The following is a 17,724-nucleotide window of genomic DNA, read 5'->3' on the forward strand; positions in this document are numbered from 1 at the left end:
TCCTAGTAGTCCTACTTGTTCTAGTCTAGTAGTCCTTAGTCCTAGTAGTTCTACTTGTCCTGGTCTTTCAGTCCTTAGTCTTGTAGTCCTGATCTTTTAGCCCCTCATCAAGGTCAAGCTGGAGGGCTACGAGCTGCCCGCCGAACTACCCCCCCCCCCCCCCACCTGGTGCGCCCCCCCCACCGCAAAGACCCCACGGTGGACGCCATGTACAACCACGGCGAGGACTAGACCCCCTCGCCTCTAAATCTGTGCTTTTATTTTGGTAAGACGCCACGTCCCGTGCCTTCACGCTTTTATCGGGTAAGACTTCCTTTTTGAAGTGCCTTATTTTGAAAGTCCGAAGCATCGTAGAGAACCCCAGAGGTGACCTTTGACCCCCCCTTCCCTCGGGACAGAAAGGCGAGGTCAAGGTCACTGATGAGAGCGCCACGCCCTGCTTCCTCTTCCTGTCTCTCCTTTCAAAATAAAGTGCGTTTATTGATGTTACTTCTTGTTCTTTATTGTGCACGTCACGTGAACACTCAGCAGTTTTCAATTGTTACACCTGAACTTTGACCCGCGTCAGGTGCTCATGCTGTAAACCACTTCAAAGGTCACACACACACACACACACACACACACACACACACACACACACACACACACACACACACACACACACACACACACACACACACACACACACACACACACACACACACACACACACACACACACACACTTGGGATTGGTGTGTGAAGAGCAGGTATGAAAAATCTTTGCTCAGTTTTTAAATCTTCTATTGTGTTCCCTCGTCATTTTATTATCATTTTCATATCCTAATTCTATTGTGGTTCTGTTGTAATTTTATTGTGGTTCTGTTTTAGTTCTGTTGTAATTCTATTGTGGTTCTGTTGCAATTTTATTGTGGTTCTGTTTTAGTTCTGTTGTAATTCTATTGTGGTTCTGTTGTAATTTTATTGTGGTTCTGTTTTAGTTGTGTTGTAATTCTATCGTGATTCTGTTGCAATTATATTGTGGTTCTGTTTTAGTTCTGTTGTAATTCTATTGTGGTTCTGTTGTAATTTTATTGTGGTTCGGTTTTAGTTTTGCTGTAATTCTATTGTGGTTCTGTAGTAATTTTATTGTGGTTCTGTTTTAGTTCTGTTGTAATTCTATTGTGGTTCTGTTGTAATTCTATTGTGGTTCTGTTGTAATTGTATTGTGGTTCTGTTTTCATTCTATTGTATTTCTACTGTGGTTCTGTTTTAGTTCTGTTGTAATTCTATTGTGGTTCTGTTGTAATTTTATTGTGGTTCTGTTTTAGTTTTGCTGTAATTCTATTGTGGTTCTGTAGTAATTTTATTGTGGTTCTGTTTTAGTTCTGTTGTAATTCTATTGTGGTTCTGTTGTAATTCTATTGTGGTTCTGTTGTAATTGTATTGTGGTTCTGTTTTCATTCTATTGTATTTCTACTGTGGTTCTGTTTTAGTTCTGTTGTAATTCTATTGTGGTTCTGTTGTAAATTTATTGTGGTTCTGTTTTCATTCTATTATAATTCTATTGTGGTTCTGTTGTAATTTTATTGTGGTTCTGTTTTAGTTCTGTTGTAATTCTATTGTGGTTCTGTTGCAATTTTATTGTGGTTCTGTTTTAGTTCTGTTGTAATTCTATTGTGGTTCTGTTGTAATTTTATTGTGGTTCTGTTTTAGTTGTGTTGTAATTCTATCGTGATTCTGTTGCAATTATATTGTGGTTCTGTTTTAGTTCTGTTGTAATTCTATTGTGGTTCTGTTGTAATTTTATTGTGGTTCGGTTTTAGTTTTGCTGTAATTCTATTGTGGTTCTGTAGTAATTTTATTGTGGTTCTGTTTTAGTTCTGTTGTAATTCTATTGTGGTTCTGTTGTAATTCTATTGTGGTTCTGTTGTAATTGTATTGTGGTTCTGTTTTCATTCTATTGTATTTCTACTGTGGTTCTGTTTTAGTTCTGTTGTAATTCTATTGTGGTTCTGTTGTAATTTTATTGTGGTTCTGTTTTAGTTTTGCTGTAATTCTATTGTGGTTCTGTAGTAATTTTATTGTGGTTCTGTTTTAGTTCTGTTGTAATTCTATTGTGGTTCTGTTGTAATTCTATTGTGGTTCTGTTGTAATTGTATTGTGGTTCTGTTTTCATTCTATTGTATTTCTACTGTGGTTCTGTTTTAGTTCTGTTGTAATTCTATTGTGGTTCTGTTGTAAATTTATTGTGGTTCTGTTTTCATTCTATTATAATTCTATTGTGGTTCTGTTGTAATTTTATTGTGGTTCTGTTTTAGTTCTGTTGTAATTCTATTGTGGTTCTGTTGCAATTTTATTGTGGTTCTGTTTTCGTTCTGTTGTAATTCTATTGTGGTTCTGTTGCAATTTTATTGTGGTTCTGTTTTAGTTCTGTTGTAATTCTATTGTGGTTCTTTTGTAATTTTATTGTGGTTCTGTTTTAGTTCTGTTGTAATTCTATCGTGGTTCTTTTGTAATTTTATTGTGGTTCTGTTTTAGTTCTGTTGTAATTCTATCGTGGTTCTGTTGCAATTATATTGTGGTTCTGTTTTCATTCTGTTGTAATTCTATTGCGGTTCTGTTGTAATTTTGTTGTGGTTCTGTTTTCATTCTGTTGTAATTCTATTGTGGTTCTGTTGTCATTTTATTGTGTTTCTGTTGTAATTCTATTGTGGTTCTGTTTTAGTTCTGTTGTAATTCTATTGTGGTGTGTTGTAATTTTATTGTGGTTCTGTTGTAGTTCTATTGTGATTCTATTGCAATTATATTGAGGTTCTGTTTTAGTTGTGTTGTAATTCTATTGTGGTTCTGTTGTAATTTTATTGTGGTTCCGTTTTAGTTCTGTTGTAATTCTATTGTGGTTCTATTGCAATTATATTGAGGTTCTGTTTTAGTTCTGTTGTAATTCTATTGTGGTTCTGTTGTAATTTTATTGTGGTTCTGTTTTAGTTCTGTTGTAATTCTATTGTGGTTCTTTTGTAATTTTATTGTGGTTCTGTTTTAGTTCTGTTGTAATTCTATCGTGGTTCTTTTGTAATTTTATTGTGGTTCTGCTTTAGTTCTGTTGTAATTCTATCGTGGTTCTGTTGCAATTATATTGTGGTTCTGTTTTCATTCTGTTGTAATTCTATTGCGGTTCTGTTGTAATTCTATTGTGGTTCTGTTGTCATTTTATTGTGTTTCTGTTGTAATTCTATTGTGGTTCTGTTGTCATTTTATTGTGGTTCTGTTGTAATTCTATTGTGGTTCTGTTTTAGTTCTATTGTAATTCTATTGTGGTGTGTTGTAATTTTATTGTGGTTCTGTTTTAGTTCTGTTGTAATTCTAATGTTGTGGTTCTGTATTTGTTCTATTGTGGTTACTTTAGCACTTCTGTTGTAGTTCTGTTGTAGTTCCACATTAGTTTGGTGGTTCTGGCTGTTGACAGATAAACAGCCAGGATGGTTGTGGACTAAAGTTAAAGCCACTTTGGATCCAGTCGGGTTCTGCATGTTGACTTGTAAGGTGTTTAGACCGCAGTCCAACAAGTCCTGGTGCGGACTCCGCAGGTGTCCCCAGCGTGTTTAGACCGCAGTCCAACAAGTCCTGGTGCAGACTCCGCAGGTGTCTCCAGCGTGTTTAGACCGCAGTCCAACAAGTCCTGGTGCAGACTCCGCAGGTGTCTCCAGCGTGTTTAGACCGCAGTCCAACAAGTCCTGGTGCAGACTCCGCAGGTGTCCCCAGCGTGTTTAGACCGCAGTCCAACAAGTCCTGGTGCGGACTCCGCAGGTTTCTCCAGCGTGTTTAGACCGCAGTCCAACAAGTCCTGGTGCGGACTCCGCAGGTTTCTCCAGCGTGTTTAGACCGCAGTCCAACAAGTCCTGGTGCAGACTCCGCAGGTGTCCCCAGCGTGTTTAGACCGCAGTCCAACAAGTCCTGGTGCGGACTCCGCAGGTTTCTCCAGCGTGTTTAGACCGCAGTCCAACAAGTCCTGGTGCGGACTCCGCAGGTTTCTCCAGCGTGTTTAGACCGCAGTCCAACAAGTCCTGGTGCGGACTCCGCAGGTTTCTCCAGCGTGAGCTAAGACTTGACTGTTTGCAGGTCTCAGCTGTGCTAACATTCAACTGGTAGTCCAGTCCTCAAGTTAGTGCTCTCGTCCCACTGGTGATCCTAGTCCCTGTCCTGTTTGTCCTCGCCAAGTTGTCTTAACTAACCTACTCTAGTAGTCTTAGTCTAGTTGTCGTAGTCCTGGTAGTACTAGTCCAAGTTGTCCTAGTCAAGCAGTCCTAGTCTGTTAGTCCTACTTTTACTGTAGAACCGCTAAATTTCCTAGTCTAGTCCTAATCTACCCGTTCTGATCTAATAGTCATGTTCTAGTATTCTATAGTCCTCTTCCAGTAGTTTTAGTCTAGGAGTGTGGTTTAGTCATCCTGGTAGTCCTCGTGTAGTAGTCCTAGTTGACCTGGTCTAATAGTAATAGTCTGGTAGCCTTAGTTCCTTTGTTTAGTTGTCCTAGTTTAGTACTGCAAGTTTTCCTAGTCTTGTCCTGGTCTACTAGTACTAATATAGTAGTCAGTGTAGTAATTTACTAGTCCTTGTCTAATAGTTACAGTCTAGTAGTCCTTGTCTAGTTGTCCTGGTATACATAGTCAAGTAGTGCTAGTTGTCCAAGTTTAGTAGTCCTTGTGTATAAGTCCTAGTTGTCCTACTAAAGTTATGTAGGTGTAGTAGTCCTAGTTTTCTTAGTCTAGTAGTCCTAGTTGTCCTAGTCCAATAGTCCTAGTTGTCCTACTCTAGTAGTGCTAGTTATCCTAGTCTGGTGGTCCTAGTCTAGTAGTCCACTCTTACTCGTCTAGTAGGATTAGTATAGTAGCCCTTGTCTGGTTGGCCTGGTAGTCCTAGTCCAGTAGTCCTAGTTGTCCTTGTCCATTAGTCCTAGTTGTCCTCCTCAAGTAGTGCTAGTTCCCCTAGCCTGGTAGTGCTAGTTATCCTAGTCTGGTAGTCCTAGTCTAGTCGTCCACTCTTCCTCGTCTAGTAGGGTTAGTATAGTAACCCTTGTCTGGTTGTCCTGGTAGTCCTAGTCCAGTAGTCGTAGTTGTCCTCGTCCATTAGTCCTAGTTGTCCTACTCTAGTCGTGCTAGTTATCCTAGTCTGGTAGTCCTAGTCCAGTGGTCCACTCTTCCTCGTCTAGTAGGTTTAGTATAGTAGCCCTTGTCTGGTTGTCCTGGTAGTCTTAGTCCAGTAGTCCTAGTTGTCCTCGTCCATTAGTCCCAGTCTTCCTAGTCCATTAGTCCCAGTTGTCCTAGTCCATTAGTCCTAGTTGTCCTACTCTAGTCGTGCTAGTTATCCTAGTCTGGTAGTCCTAGTCCAGTGGTCCACTCTTCCTCGTCTAGTAGGTTTAGTATAGTAGCCCTTGTCTGGTTGTCCTGGTAGTCTTACTCCAGTAGTCCTAGTTGTCCTCGTCCATTAGTCCCAGTCTTCCTAGTCCATTAGTCCCAGTTGTCCTAGTCCATTAGTCCTAGTTGTCCTACTCTAGTCGTGCTAGTTATCCTAGTCTGGTAGTCCTAGTCCAGTGGTCCACTCTTCCTCGTCTAGTAGGCTTAGTATAGTAGCCCTTGTCTGGTTGTCCTGGTAGTCCTAGTCCAGTAGTCCTAGTTGTCCTCGTCCATTAGTCCCAGTCTTCCTAGTCCATTAGTCCCAGTTGTCCTAGTCCATTAGTCCTAGTTGTCCTACTCTAGTCGTGCTAGGTATCCTAGTCTGGTAGTCCTAGTCCAGTGGTCCACTCTTCCTCGTCTACTAGGTTTAGTATAGTAGCCCTTGTCTGGTTGTCCTGGTAGTCTTAGTCCAGTAGTCCTAGTTGTCCTCGTCCATTAGTCCCAGTCTTCCTAGTCCATTAGTCCCAGTTGTCCTAGCCCATTAGTCCTAGTTGTCCTACTCTAGTCGTGCTAGTTATCCTAGTCTGGTAGTCCTAGTCCAGTGGTCCATTCTTCCTCGTCTAGTAGGTTTAGTATAGTAGCCCTTGTCTGGTTGTCCTGGTAGTCCTAGCCCAGTAGTCCTAGTGGTCTATTAGTACTAATTGTCTAGTGTAGGTAGTCCTAGTTGTACTTGTCTTGCAGTCATAGTCTAGTAATCTACCTGTCCTATTGTAGTATTCCTTTTCTTGTAGTCTTTAGTTGTCCTGGTTGTTCTAATCTAGTTGTCCTGGTAGTCCTAATTGTCCTAGTCTAGTACTCTAGTAATCTTAGACTTGTGGTCTGGTAAAGCTGTCCTGGTAGTCCGAGTCTCGTAATCAAAGTTTTCCAATTCTAGTAGTTCTCGTTGTCCTGGTTTACTTGTCTTATCCATTCCGTCCTAGTTGTCCTCAGTTAGTTATCCTAGTCTATAAGTCCTGGTCCACTAGTCCGGGACGTTATTTTGAAGTGTGAGTTGAAAAGTGGTGAACGGTCGGAGACAGGAATGACCTTAGACCCCGCTGACCCCGCAGCCAACCAAGATGGACGGGGACGAGGACGGAGCCGGGCGGGTTCGAGAACTCCAAGAGCAGAGGATGGCGGTCCAGAAGAAGACCTTCACCAAGTGGATGAACAGTGTCTTCTCCAAGAACGGGGTGAGGATGTGTGTGTGTTCCTTTAACAGTTCTTGTCTCTCACGCCCCCTCCAGGTGACAGAACCAGAACCAAGTTTGTGTTGTGTTCCGTGTTGTTTCCTTGGTCTTAGCCCATAAAGTCCACTTTACTGCGCCCTACCTTAAACCGTCTTTGTTCCCACTCAGCTCGTTTGGACTTCTGCCAACTTCCTGGAACACTTTTTTTAACTCGCCAAGTTGTCTGAACTGTCCTGGTCTTGTAGTCCTAGTCCAGTTGTTAAGGCCTAGTCTAGTAGTCCTGGTCAAGTTGTCCTGGTCGTCCTATAGTCAAACAGTCCCAGTCTATTTGTACAAGTTGCCCTACTCTAGTGGTTCTAGTTTTTGTAGTCTAGCCCTGGTCTATTAGTCATAGTCTAGTAGTCCTTGTCTAGTAGTCTAGTGTAGTAGTCTGGTAGTCTGGCCTAGCTGTTCTGGTAGTCCTAGTCTTGTTGTCCTGGGCTATTATTCCTGGTCTACTATTCTTAGTCTACTAGTCCTAGTCTTGTTATCTTGGTCTATTATTCCTGGTCTGAGAGTCCTGGTCTAGTAGGCCTAGTTTACTGGGTATGGTCTATTACTCCTAGTTTACCAGTCCTTGTCTAGTAGTTTTTGTTGGCCCAGTCTAGTCGCCCTTGTCGAGTGGTACTGCTATTCCTAGTCCAGTAGTCATATTTGTCCTAGTCAAGTTTCTTGGTCTATTATTCCTGGTCTAAGAGTCCTGGTCTAGTAGGCCTAGTTTACTGGGTGTGGTCTATTACTCCTAGTTTACCAGTCCTTGTCTAGTAGTTTGTGTTGGCCCAGTCTAGTCGCCCTTGTCGAGTTGTACTGCTATTCCTAGTCCAGTAGACATAGTTGTCCTCGTCTAGTAATTCTAGTCTATTAGTCCTGGTTGTCTTACTTAATTATTCTTAGGGTAGTAGTCCTAGTTGTCCAAGTCTATTAGTCCTGGTCCTACTGGTACTAGTCTAGTAGTCTGGTGTAGTTGTCCAAGTAACAACGCTTTAACTTAAGTTCCAGTTAGCTAGTCGTCCTACGGTATAGTCAAACAGTCCTAGTCTATTAGGACAAGTTGTCCTACTCTAGTAGAGATAGTTTTTGTAGTCTAGCCCTGGTCTACTAGTCATAGTCTATTAGTCCTTGTCTAGTGTAGTTTTCCTGGTAATCCTACACTAGTAGCCTGGCCTAACTGTCCTGGTAGTCCTAGTCTTGTCGTCCTGGGCTATTATTCCTGGTCTACTATTCTTTGTCTACTAGTCCTAGTCTAGTTTTCTTGGTCTATTATAGTCAAAAAGTACTAGTCTATTAGGACAAGTTGTCCTACTCTAGTAGAGATAGTTTTTGTAGTCTAGCCCTGGTCTACTAGTCATAGTCTATTAGTCCTTGTCTAGTGTAGTTTTCCTGGTAATCCTAGACTAGTAGCCTGGCCTAGCTGTCCTGGTAGTCCTAGTCTTGTCGTCCTGGGCTATTATTCCTGGTCTACTATTCTTTGTCTACTAGTCCTAGTCTAGTTTTCTTGGTCTATTATAGTCAAACAGTACTAGTCTATTAGGACAAGTTGTCCTACTCTAGTAGAGATAGTTTTTGTAGTCTAGCCCTGGTCTACTAGTCATAGTCTATTAGTCCTTGTCTAGTGTAGTTTTCCTGGTAATCCTAGACTAGTAGCCTGGCCTAACTGTCCTGGTAGTCCTAGTCTTGTCGTCCTGGGCTATTATTCCTGGTCTACTATTCTTTGTCTACTAGTCCTAGTCTAGTTTTCTTGGTCTATTATAGTCAAACAGTACTAGTCTATTAGGACAAGTTGTCCTACTCTAGTAGAGATAGTTTTTGTAGTCTAGCCCTGGTCTACTAGTCATAGTCTATTAGTCCTTGTCTAGTGTAGTTTTCCTGGTAATCCTAGACTAGTAGCCTGGCCTAACTGTCCTGGTAGTCCTAGTCTTGTCGTCCTGGGCTATTATTCCTGGTCTACTATTCTCTGTCTACTAGTCCTGGTCTAGTTTTCTTGGTCTATTATTCCTGGTCTAGTAGGCCTAGTTTTCCTAGTTTACTGGGTATGGTCTATTACTCCTAGTTTACCAGTCCTTGTCTAGTAGTTTGTGTTGGCCCTGTCTAGTCGCCCTTGTCGAGTTGTACTGCTATTCCTAGTCCAGTAGTCATAGTTGTCCTAGTGTAGTTCTCTTGGTCTATTATTCCTGGTCTAAGAGTCCTGGTCTAGTAGGCCTAGTTTTCCTACTTTACTGTGCATGGTCTATTATTCCTAGTTTACCAGTCCTTGTCTAGTAGTTTGTGTTGGCCCAGTCTAGTCGCCCTTGTCGAGTTGTACTGCTATTCCTAGTCCAGTAGTCATAGTTGTCCTAGTCTAGTAATTATAGTCTATTAGTCCTGCTTGTCTTACTTAATTATTCTTAGTGTAGTAGTCCTAGTTGTCCAAGTCTATTAGTCCTGGTCTACTGGTACTAGTCTAGTAGTCTGGTGTAGTTGTCCAAGTAACAACGCTTTAACTTAAGTTCCAGTTAGCTAGTCGTCCTACGGTATAGTCAAACAGTCCTAGTCTATTAGGACAAGTTGTCCTAGAGATAGTTTTTGAGATAGAGATATTTTTTGTAGTCTAGCCCTGGTCTACTAGTCATAGTATATTAGTCCTTGTCTAGTGTAGTTTTCCTGGTAGTCCTAGACTAGTAGCCTGGCCTAACTGTCCTGGTAGTCCTAGTCTTGTCGTCCCGGGCTATTAATCCTGGTCTACTAGTCCTAGTCTAGTTGTCTTGGTCTATTACAGTGAGCTAAGTTAGCGCTTTATAAACACCAGGTCTTATTTGTGTACTGGAAAGCGTCTCTCTCTCTATTTTGGTGCTAAGTTCCTGTCGTAGAGGCGGCTAAAGAGCGGGGGTCAGCAGTTTAGCTTTCAGGAAGTTGTGTAACTCGGAGGGAAGCAGCGGGCCTCTCCTAGATGATGGAGGTGACGTTTGTTAGCTGGGAACTTCCTGACGGAGCCTTCTGGAAACATTCCACACGTTGTTGTTCTGGCACCGGAGGAAACGTCCCAGCATTTGTCAACGCTCCAAAGCGTGGCCGGTTAGCGTAGGCCGGCTAGCACGACAAAGGTGAACATTCCCTGGTCCCGCAGGAGGACATGGAGCTGACGGATGTTTACCAGGAGCTCAAGACCGGCGTGGCCCTGATCCGCCTGCTGGAGCTCATCGCCGCGGAGAAGCTGCCGCCGCCCAGCCGCCGCCGGCTGAGGGTCCACTTCCTCGAGAACAACGGCGTCGCCATCAACTTCCTGAAGACCAAGGTGACTTCCTGTGGTGACCCCCTGGTCTTCTGAGGAGGTGTGGCGCCGCCTTGTGGTGGCTTCTATCAGGACACTCTTTCTCAATGCCAGATTCGAGTGGATCTGATCGGTCCGGAGAACGTGGTGGACGGTGACCGCACCCTGATCCTGGGTCTGCTCTGGATCATCATCCTCCGGTTCCAGATTGGACGCATAAACCTGGACGAGGTTCCTACCCGAATCCGACCGTCGCTCCTCTCTCCCCGGTCTCACCTGCCGTCTCCTCGCCTAGGTGGGGGGCGGAGCCAGCAGCGTCCAGCGCTCGGCAAAGGAGGCGCTGCTGATCTGGTGCCAGAGGAAGACCTCGGGCTACGCCGGTGTTGACGTGAGGGACTTCTCTTCCAGCTGGAAGGACGGTCTGGCCTTCAACGCCCTCATCCACGCCCACAGGTGTCTCCCCCCCACCCCCCACCCCCCACACACACACACACTAACACACCCACACACTAACACGATCGCCCGCCCCCAGACCCGACCTGCTGGACTACAACCGCCTGCGTGGCGACCAGGCCCGCGCCAACCTGCAGCAGGCGTTCGAGGTGGGCGAGCGGGCGCTGGGCATCATGCAGCTGCTGGAGGTGGAGGACATCTTGGTGTCTCAGGACGACAAGTCCATCATGACCTACGTGTCCCTGTACTACCACTACTTCTCCAGGACCAAGCACGAGCACACCCTCCAGAAGAGGCTCGCCAAGGTCTGGGCCACCAGGGGGCAGCACTCGCTCCTTAGCACACACATCAACAGATCTTTGGTTCCATCCATCCATCCATTTTCTACCGCTTGTCCCTTTTGGGGTGACGGGGGTTGCTGGAGCCTATCTCACTATTTAGTGCCATCCGGACTATTGAGTTTATACTGGACTATTTAGTATAAAATGGACTATTTAGTTCAATCTGGACTATTTAGTCAAAACTGGACCATTTAGTTAAATCTGGACTATTGAGTTTATACTGGACTATTTAGTATAAAATGGACTATTTAGTTCAGTCTGGACTATTTAGTCAAAACTGGACCATTTAGTTCAGTCTGGACTATTTAGTCAAAAATGGACCATTTAGTTCAATCTGGACTATTTAGTCAAAAATGGACCATTTAGTTCAATCTGGACTATTTAGTCAAAACTGGACCATTTAGTTCAATCTGGACTATTTAGTCTAAACTGGACCATTTAGTTCAATCTGGACTATTTAGGACTATTTAGTCTAAACTGGACCATTTAGTTCAATCTGGACTATTTAGGACTATTTAGTCTAAACTGGACCATTTAGTTCAATCTGGACTATTTAGGACTATTTAGTCTAAACTGGACCATTTAGTTCAATCTGGACTATTTAGGACTATTTAGTCAAAAATGGACCATTTAGTTCAATCTGGACTATTTAGGACTATTTAGTCTAAACTGGACCATTTAGTTCAATCTGGACTATTCAGGACTATTTAGTCTAAACTGGACCATTTAGTTCAATCTGGACTATTTAGGACTATTTAGTCAAAACTGGACCATTTAGTTCAATCTGGACTATTTAGTCAAAACTGGACCATTTAGTTCAATCTGGACTATTTAGTCTAAACTGGACCATTTAGTTCAATCTGGACTATTTAGTCAAAACTGGACCATTTAGTTCAATCTGGACTATTTAGTCAAAACTGGACCATTTAGTTCAATCTGGACTATTTAGTCTAATTTGGTTTAGGTTAAATTAGACCTGATATATCAGAATAAACCAAATAGTCCAGATTGATCTAGGTAGTCAATTTTACAGTGTGCAATAATAGTCCACTATAAAACTATAATAGTCCACTTTAGACTAAGTAGTCAGGTGTAAACTAAATTGTCCATTTAAGACTAAATAGTCCGTTTCAGACTAAATGGCTGAGTCTGAAATTGACTATTTAGTCTGATCTGGACTATTTAGTGTAAAATGGAGTATTTAGTTTAAAATGGACTATTTAATCTCAAATTAACTATTTGGTCTATAATGGAATATTTAGTCTAAAATGGACTATTTAGTCTCAAATTAAGTATTTAGTCTAACATGGAATATTTTGTCTGAACTGGACGATTTAGTTTAAAATGGACTATTTAATCTAGAATTGACTATTTAGTCTCAAATGAACTATTTATTCTAAAATTAACTGTTTAGTCTAAAATGGACTATTTAGTCTCAAATTAACTATTTAGTCTCAAATGGACTATTTAGTGTAAAATGGACTATTTATTTTCATCTGAACTATTTAGTCTCAAACGGACTATTTAGTATCAAATGAACTATTTAGTGTAATCTAAACTATTTAGTCTCAAATGAACTATTTAGTCTAAAATAGACTATTTAGTCTCAAATGGACCATTTAGTCTTAAATTGACTATTTAGTCTCAAATGAACTATTTGGTCTAAAATGGAATATTTAGTCTAAAATAGACAATTTAGTCTCAAACTGACTATTTAGTCTAAAATTTACTATCTGGTTTGAAATGGAATATTTAGTCTCAAATGGACTATTCAGTCTAAAATAGACTATTTAGTCTCAAACTGACTATTTAGTCTAAAATTTACTATCTGGTTTGAAATGGAATATTTAGTCTCAAATGGACTATTCAGTCTTAAATTGACTATTTAGTCTCAAATGAACTATTTAGTCTTAAATGGACTATTTGGTCTGAAATTGAATATTTAGTCTAAAATAGACTATTTAGTCTCAAATAGACTATTTAGTTTCAAATGAACTATTTAGTCTCAAATGGACTATTTAGTCTCAAATGGACCATGTAGTCTCAAACGGACTATTTAGTCTCAAATGAACTATTTAGTCTCAAATGGACTATTTAGTCTCAAATGAACTATTTAGTCTCAAATAGACTATTTAGTTTCAAATGAACTATTTAGTCTCAAATGGACTATTTAGTCTCAAATGAACTATTTGGTCTAAAATTGAATATTTAGTCTCAAATAGACTATTTAGTTTCAAATGAACTATTTAGTCTCAAATTGACTATTTAGTCTCAAATGGACTATTTAGTCTTAAATTGACTATTTAGTATTAAATTGACTATTTAGTCTCAAATAAACTATTTGGTCTAAAATTGAATATTTAGTCTAAAATAGACTATTTAGTCTCAAATGGACTATTTAGTCTCAAATGAACTATTTAGTCTCAAATGGACTATTTAGTCTCAAATTAACTAATTAGTCTCAAATGGACTATTTAGTCTCAAATGGACTATTTAGTCTCAAATGGACTATTTAGTTTCAAATGAACTATTTAGTCTCAAATGGACTATTTAGTCTCAAATGGACTATTTAGTCTCAAATGAACTATTTGGTCTAATATGGAATATTTAGTCTCAAACTGACTATTTAGTCTAAAATGGACTATTCAATCTTAAATGGACTATTTAGTCTCAAATCAACTATTTAGTCTAAACTTGACTACTTAGTATAATCTAAACTACTTAGCCTCAATGGACTATTTAGTTTAAAGTGAACTATTCAGTTTAAAATACACTATTTAGTCTCAAATGAACTATTCAGTCTAAAATTGACTTTTTAGTCTCAAATGAACTATTTATTCTAAACTGGACTATTTAGTCTCAAATGAACTATTTGGTCTAAAATGGAATATTTAGTCTCAAACGGACTATTTAGCCCTACATCGACTATTTAGTCTCCCATGAACTATTGAGTTCAACATGGACTATTTAGTTTAAAGTGGACTATTCAGTCTAAAGTGGACTATATTTAGTGCCAACGTGTCCTCCAGAGGGCCCAGAAAACCAGGAGCAGGGACTTTGTGCCCTCTGGTGGTGCAGGAGAGAACTGCATGCTCCTTGCAATACTGCCCTCTGGTGGTGCAGGAGAGAACTGCATGCTCCTTGCAATACTGCCCTCTGGTGGTGCAGGAGAGAACTACATGCTCCTTGCAATACTGCCCTCTGGTGGTGCAGGAGAGAACTACATGCTCCTTGCAATACTGCCCTCTGGTGGGCGTCCTGCGGGAGTGCACCGTCTAATCCAGTTGCCTGGTGGATTAAGGCGGGATTAGTCAGACAGGAAGTGGCCTCCAGGTAGAGGAGCGGCACAGAGAGGAGAAACTAGTGAGGCCATTTTTATTCAAGTCACGTTGCTATGGCGACCACCTCCTTGTGGGCGGGGATTAGCCAGTAAATTGACGAGCGTAGAACGAGGTCACGAGACACCGATGATGTCAGAGCGGGTGACGTGAGGGTCAGGTATGTCGGTGGGGGGCAGCCTCAGTGGATTGTGGGTAAAAAGGAAGTACAGGAGAGAATGTGGCCTATGGAGCCTCCACAGGGTGTGTAAGGGAGCCATGTCAATCCCAAGTCTTTCCTGCGGGTTTGTGGACTTGTGAGGTAAAAGAGAGGACTGTCTCCTCAGATCGTGGGCTTGCTGATGGAGCTGGACGCCATGAAGGTCCACTACGGGGCCATGGTGTGTGATCTTCTGCAATGGATCCAGATGACGGTAAGAAGACTCGGTGACACCGTGGGCAGGGAGCAGTCGGGGTCACGTAGCTGCTCCCTGCCCACAGGTGCTGCGCCTCAACGACAGAACCTTTCCCAACTCGGTGAGAGATCTGCAGGTGCTCATGGCGGCCTTCAAGACCTACAGGATGCTGGAGAAACCTCCCAAATATCAGGTGAGACCATAGTTAAGGTTGTAATATAGTCTTAGACTTAGACTAACTTTATTGATCCACAAGGAATATGACCATGGACCGGACCTTCTGAGAGTCCGTGTTGGCCCTGGTTGTAATATGACCATGAACCATGGCCATGGTCATGGTGGTATTATGACCATGGACCAGACGCTCTGAGAGTCAGTTTTGGCCATGGTTATGGTTGTAATATGACCATGGACCAGACCCTCTGAGAGTCAGTTTTGGTCATGGTTATGGTTGTAATATGACCATGGACCAGACCCTCTGAGAGTCAGTTTTGGCCATGGTTATGCTTGTAATATGACCATGGACCAGACCCTCTGAGAGTCAGTTTTGGTCATGGTTATGGTTGTAATATGACCATGGACCAGACCCTCTGAGAGTCAGTTTTGGCCATGGTTATGGTTGTAATATGACCATGGACCGGACCCTCTGAGAGTCAGTTTTGGTCATGGTTATGGTTGTAATATGACCATGGACCAGACCCTCTGAGAGTCAGTTTTGGCCATGGTTATGGTTGTAATATGACCATGGACCAGACCCTCTGAGAGTCAGTTTTGGTCATGGTTATGGTTGTAATATGACCATGGACCTGACCCTCTGAGAGTCAGTTTTGGTCATGGTTATGGTAGTATAATGACCATGGACCAGACCCTCTGAGAGTCAGTTTTGGCAATGGTTATGGTTGTAATATGACCATGAACCGGACCCTCTGAGAGTTGGTGTTGGCCATGGTTGTAATATGACCATGGACCAGACCCTCTGAGAGTCAGTTTTGGTCATGGTTATGGTTGTAATATGACCATGGACCAGACCCTCTGAGAGTCAGTTTTGGCAATGGTTATGGTTGTAATATGACCATGAACCAGACCCTCTGAGAGTTGGTGTTGGCCATGGTTGTAATATGACCATGAACCGGACCCTCTGAGAGTTGGTGTTGGTCATGGTTATGGTTGTAATATGACCATGGACCAGACGCTCTGAGAGTCTGTATTGTCAATGGTTATGGTGGTAATATGACCATGGACCAGACCCTCCGAGAGTCTGTGTTGGTCATGATTATGGTGGTAACTTGACCATGGACCGGACCCTCCGAGAGTCTGTGTTGGCCAAGGTGGTAATATGACCATGAACCGGACCCTCTGAAAGTCTGTGTTGGCCATGGTTGTAATATGACCATGAACCGGACCCTCTGAGAGTTGGTGTTGGTCATGGTTATGGTTGTAATATGACCATGGACCAGACCCTCCGAGAGTCTGTGTTGGCCAAGGTGGTAATATGACCATGAACCGGACCCTCTGAAAGTCTGTGTTGGCCATGGTTGTAATATGACCATGAACCGGACCCTCTGAGAGTTGGTGTTGGTCATGGTTATGGTTGTAATATGACCATGGACCAGACCCTCCGAGAGTCTGTGTTGGCCAAGGTGGTAATATGACCATGAACCGGACCCTCTGAAAGTCTGTGTTGGCCATGGTTGTAATATGACCATGAACCGGACCCTCTGAGAGTTGGTGTTGGTCATGGTTATGGTTGTAATATGACCATGGACCAGACGCTCTGAGAGTCTGTATTGTCAATGGTTATGGTGGTAATATGACCATGGACCAGACCCTCCGAGAGTCTGTGTTGGTCATGATTATGGTGGTAACTTGACCATGGACCGGACCCTCTGAGAGTCTGTATTGGCAATGGTTATGGTGGTAATATGACCATGGACCAGACCCTCCGAGAGTCTGTGTTGGCCAAGGTGGTAATATGACCATGAACCGGACCCTCTGAAAGTCTGTGTTGGCCATGGTTGTAATATGACGATGGACCAGACCCTCTGAGAGTTGGTGTTGGCCATGGTTGTAATATGACCATGAACCAGACCCTCTGAGAGTCAGTATTGGCAACGATTATGGTTGTAATATGACCATGGACCAGACCCTCTGAGAGTTTGTATTGGCAATGGTTATGGCTGTTATGTGACCATGGACCAGACCCTCTGAAGGTCTGTTTTGGCAAAGCTTATGGTTGTAATATGACCCTGGATTGGACCCTCTAAGAGTCTGTGTTTGCCCCTCAGGAACGTGGAGCCATCGAAGCCCACTTGTTCAGTCTGAGGACCCAGCTGGCCGCCAACAACCAAAGGGCCTACGCGCCCCCAGAAGGTAGCGAGCCTCTTCTTCTGTGATCAACAAACGCAGATTACCCGGGTCAACATGGCGGCGCTCTTGTAGTTGTCAAAGGTCACCAATACGATCAATAATGTATCCCACCCACCCAGTCAAAACCTCCCCAAACCAGTTCCAATAGTTTGTTGGTTCTAACTTTTAGAGTTTTTAACGTTTTATGGTTTTACGTGTAGTTAATGTGTTAGTAATCATACGGGGCCCGCCCTAACCTAAGGGCGGGCCCCGAGGCTGATGGAGTTTTTAGTTGTTATTGACAGAATCAGGGGCCCCTGATTGGGTAGGGGCTCCTTAAACCCTGGTAAGCATTAAGACGGACAGATTTTAACATAGTAGGTGATTAGTTCTGATCAATGACACGCTAATTACATGTTAATAACATAAAGACCATAAAACGTTCAACTTAAAAAATGGTAACGGCACAAACGAAACACATTTCAGCACAAACGAATGGAACAAGTCCGGGGCTATTTTGACATAGTTGGGGGGACTAAGTATGGTTAATAACACGTTCATTACACGCTAATAACTTAAAAAACGTTAATAACTTAAAAAACGTTAATAACTTAAAAAACGTTAATAACTTAAAAAACGTTAATAACTAAAAAACCATAAAACGTTAATAACTTAAAAAACGTTAATAACTTAAAAACCATAAAACGTTAATAACTAAAAAAAACGTTAATAACTTAAAAACCGTAACAGCACAAACGAATGGAACAAGTCCGGGGCTATTTTGACATAGTTGTGGACTAAGTATGGTTAATAACACGTTCATTACACGTTAATAACTTAAAAACCATAAATGTTAATAACTTAAAAAACGTTAATAACTTAAAAACCGTTAATAGCTTAAAAAACGTTAATAACTTAAAAAACGTAACAGCACAAACAAATGGAACAAGTCCGGGGCTATT

General features: G+C 42.1%; 1 protein-coding gene across 3 annotated transcripts in view; it reads left to right on the plus strand.

Moving 5' to 3' along the window:
- The first annotated feature begins 6,492 nt into the window (after nt 1-6,492).
- The window catches only part of sptbn5 (spectrin, beta, non-erythrocytic 5), a 49,467-nt gene continuing 38,235 nt past the window's right edge, over nt 6,493-17,724 (plus strand). The window contains exons 1-8 of one of the 3 annotated variants that reach the window (XM_062033759.1): nt 6,493-6,606; nt 9,746-9,913; nt 10,004-10,120; nt 10,185-10,342; nt 10,422-10,647; nt 14,348-14,434; nt 14,502-14,609; nt 16,702-16,786. In XM_062033759.1, the coding sequence (XP_061889743.1) occupies nt 6,493-6,606; nt 9,746-9,913; nt 10,004-10,120; nt 10,185-10,342; nt 10,422-10,647; nt 14,348-14,434; nt 14,502-14,609; nt 16,702-16,786 (1,063 nt within the window). Of the gene's footprint in view, nt 6,607-9,745; nt 9,914-10,003; nt 10,121-10,184; nt 10,343-10,421; nt 10,648-13,998; nt 14,282-14,347; nt 14,435-14,501; nt 14,610-16,701; nt 16,787-17,724 lie in introns of those variants that run through there. The other 2 variants (XM_062033760.1, XM_062033761.1) reach the window with 2 other exon arrangements.

Source organism: Entelurus aequoreus, linkage group LG23 (assembly GCF_033978785.1).
Source record: "Entelurus aequoreus isolate RoL-2023_Sb linkage group LG23, RoL_Eaeq_v1.1, whole genome shotgun sequence".
Classification (NCBI taxonomy): domain Eukaryota; kingdom Metazoa; phylum Chordata; class Actinopteri; order Syngnathiformes; family Syngnathidae; genus Entelurus; species Entelurus aequoreus.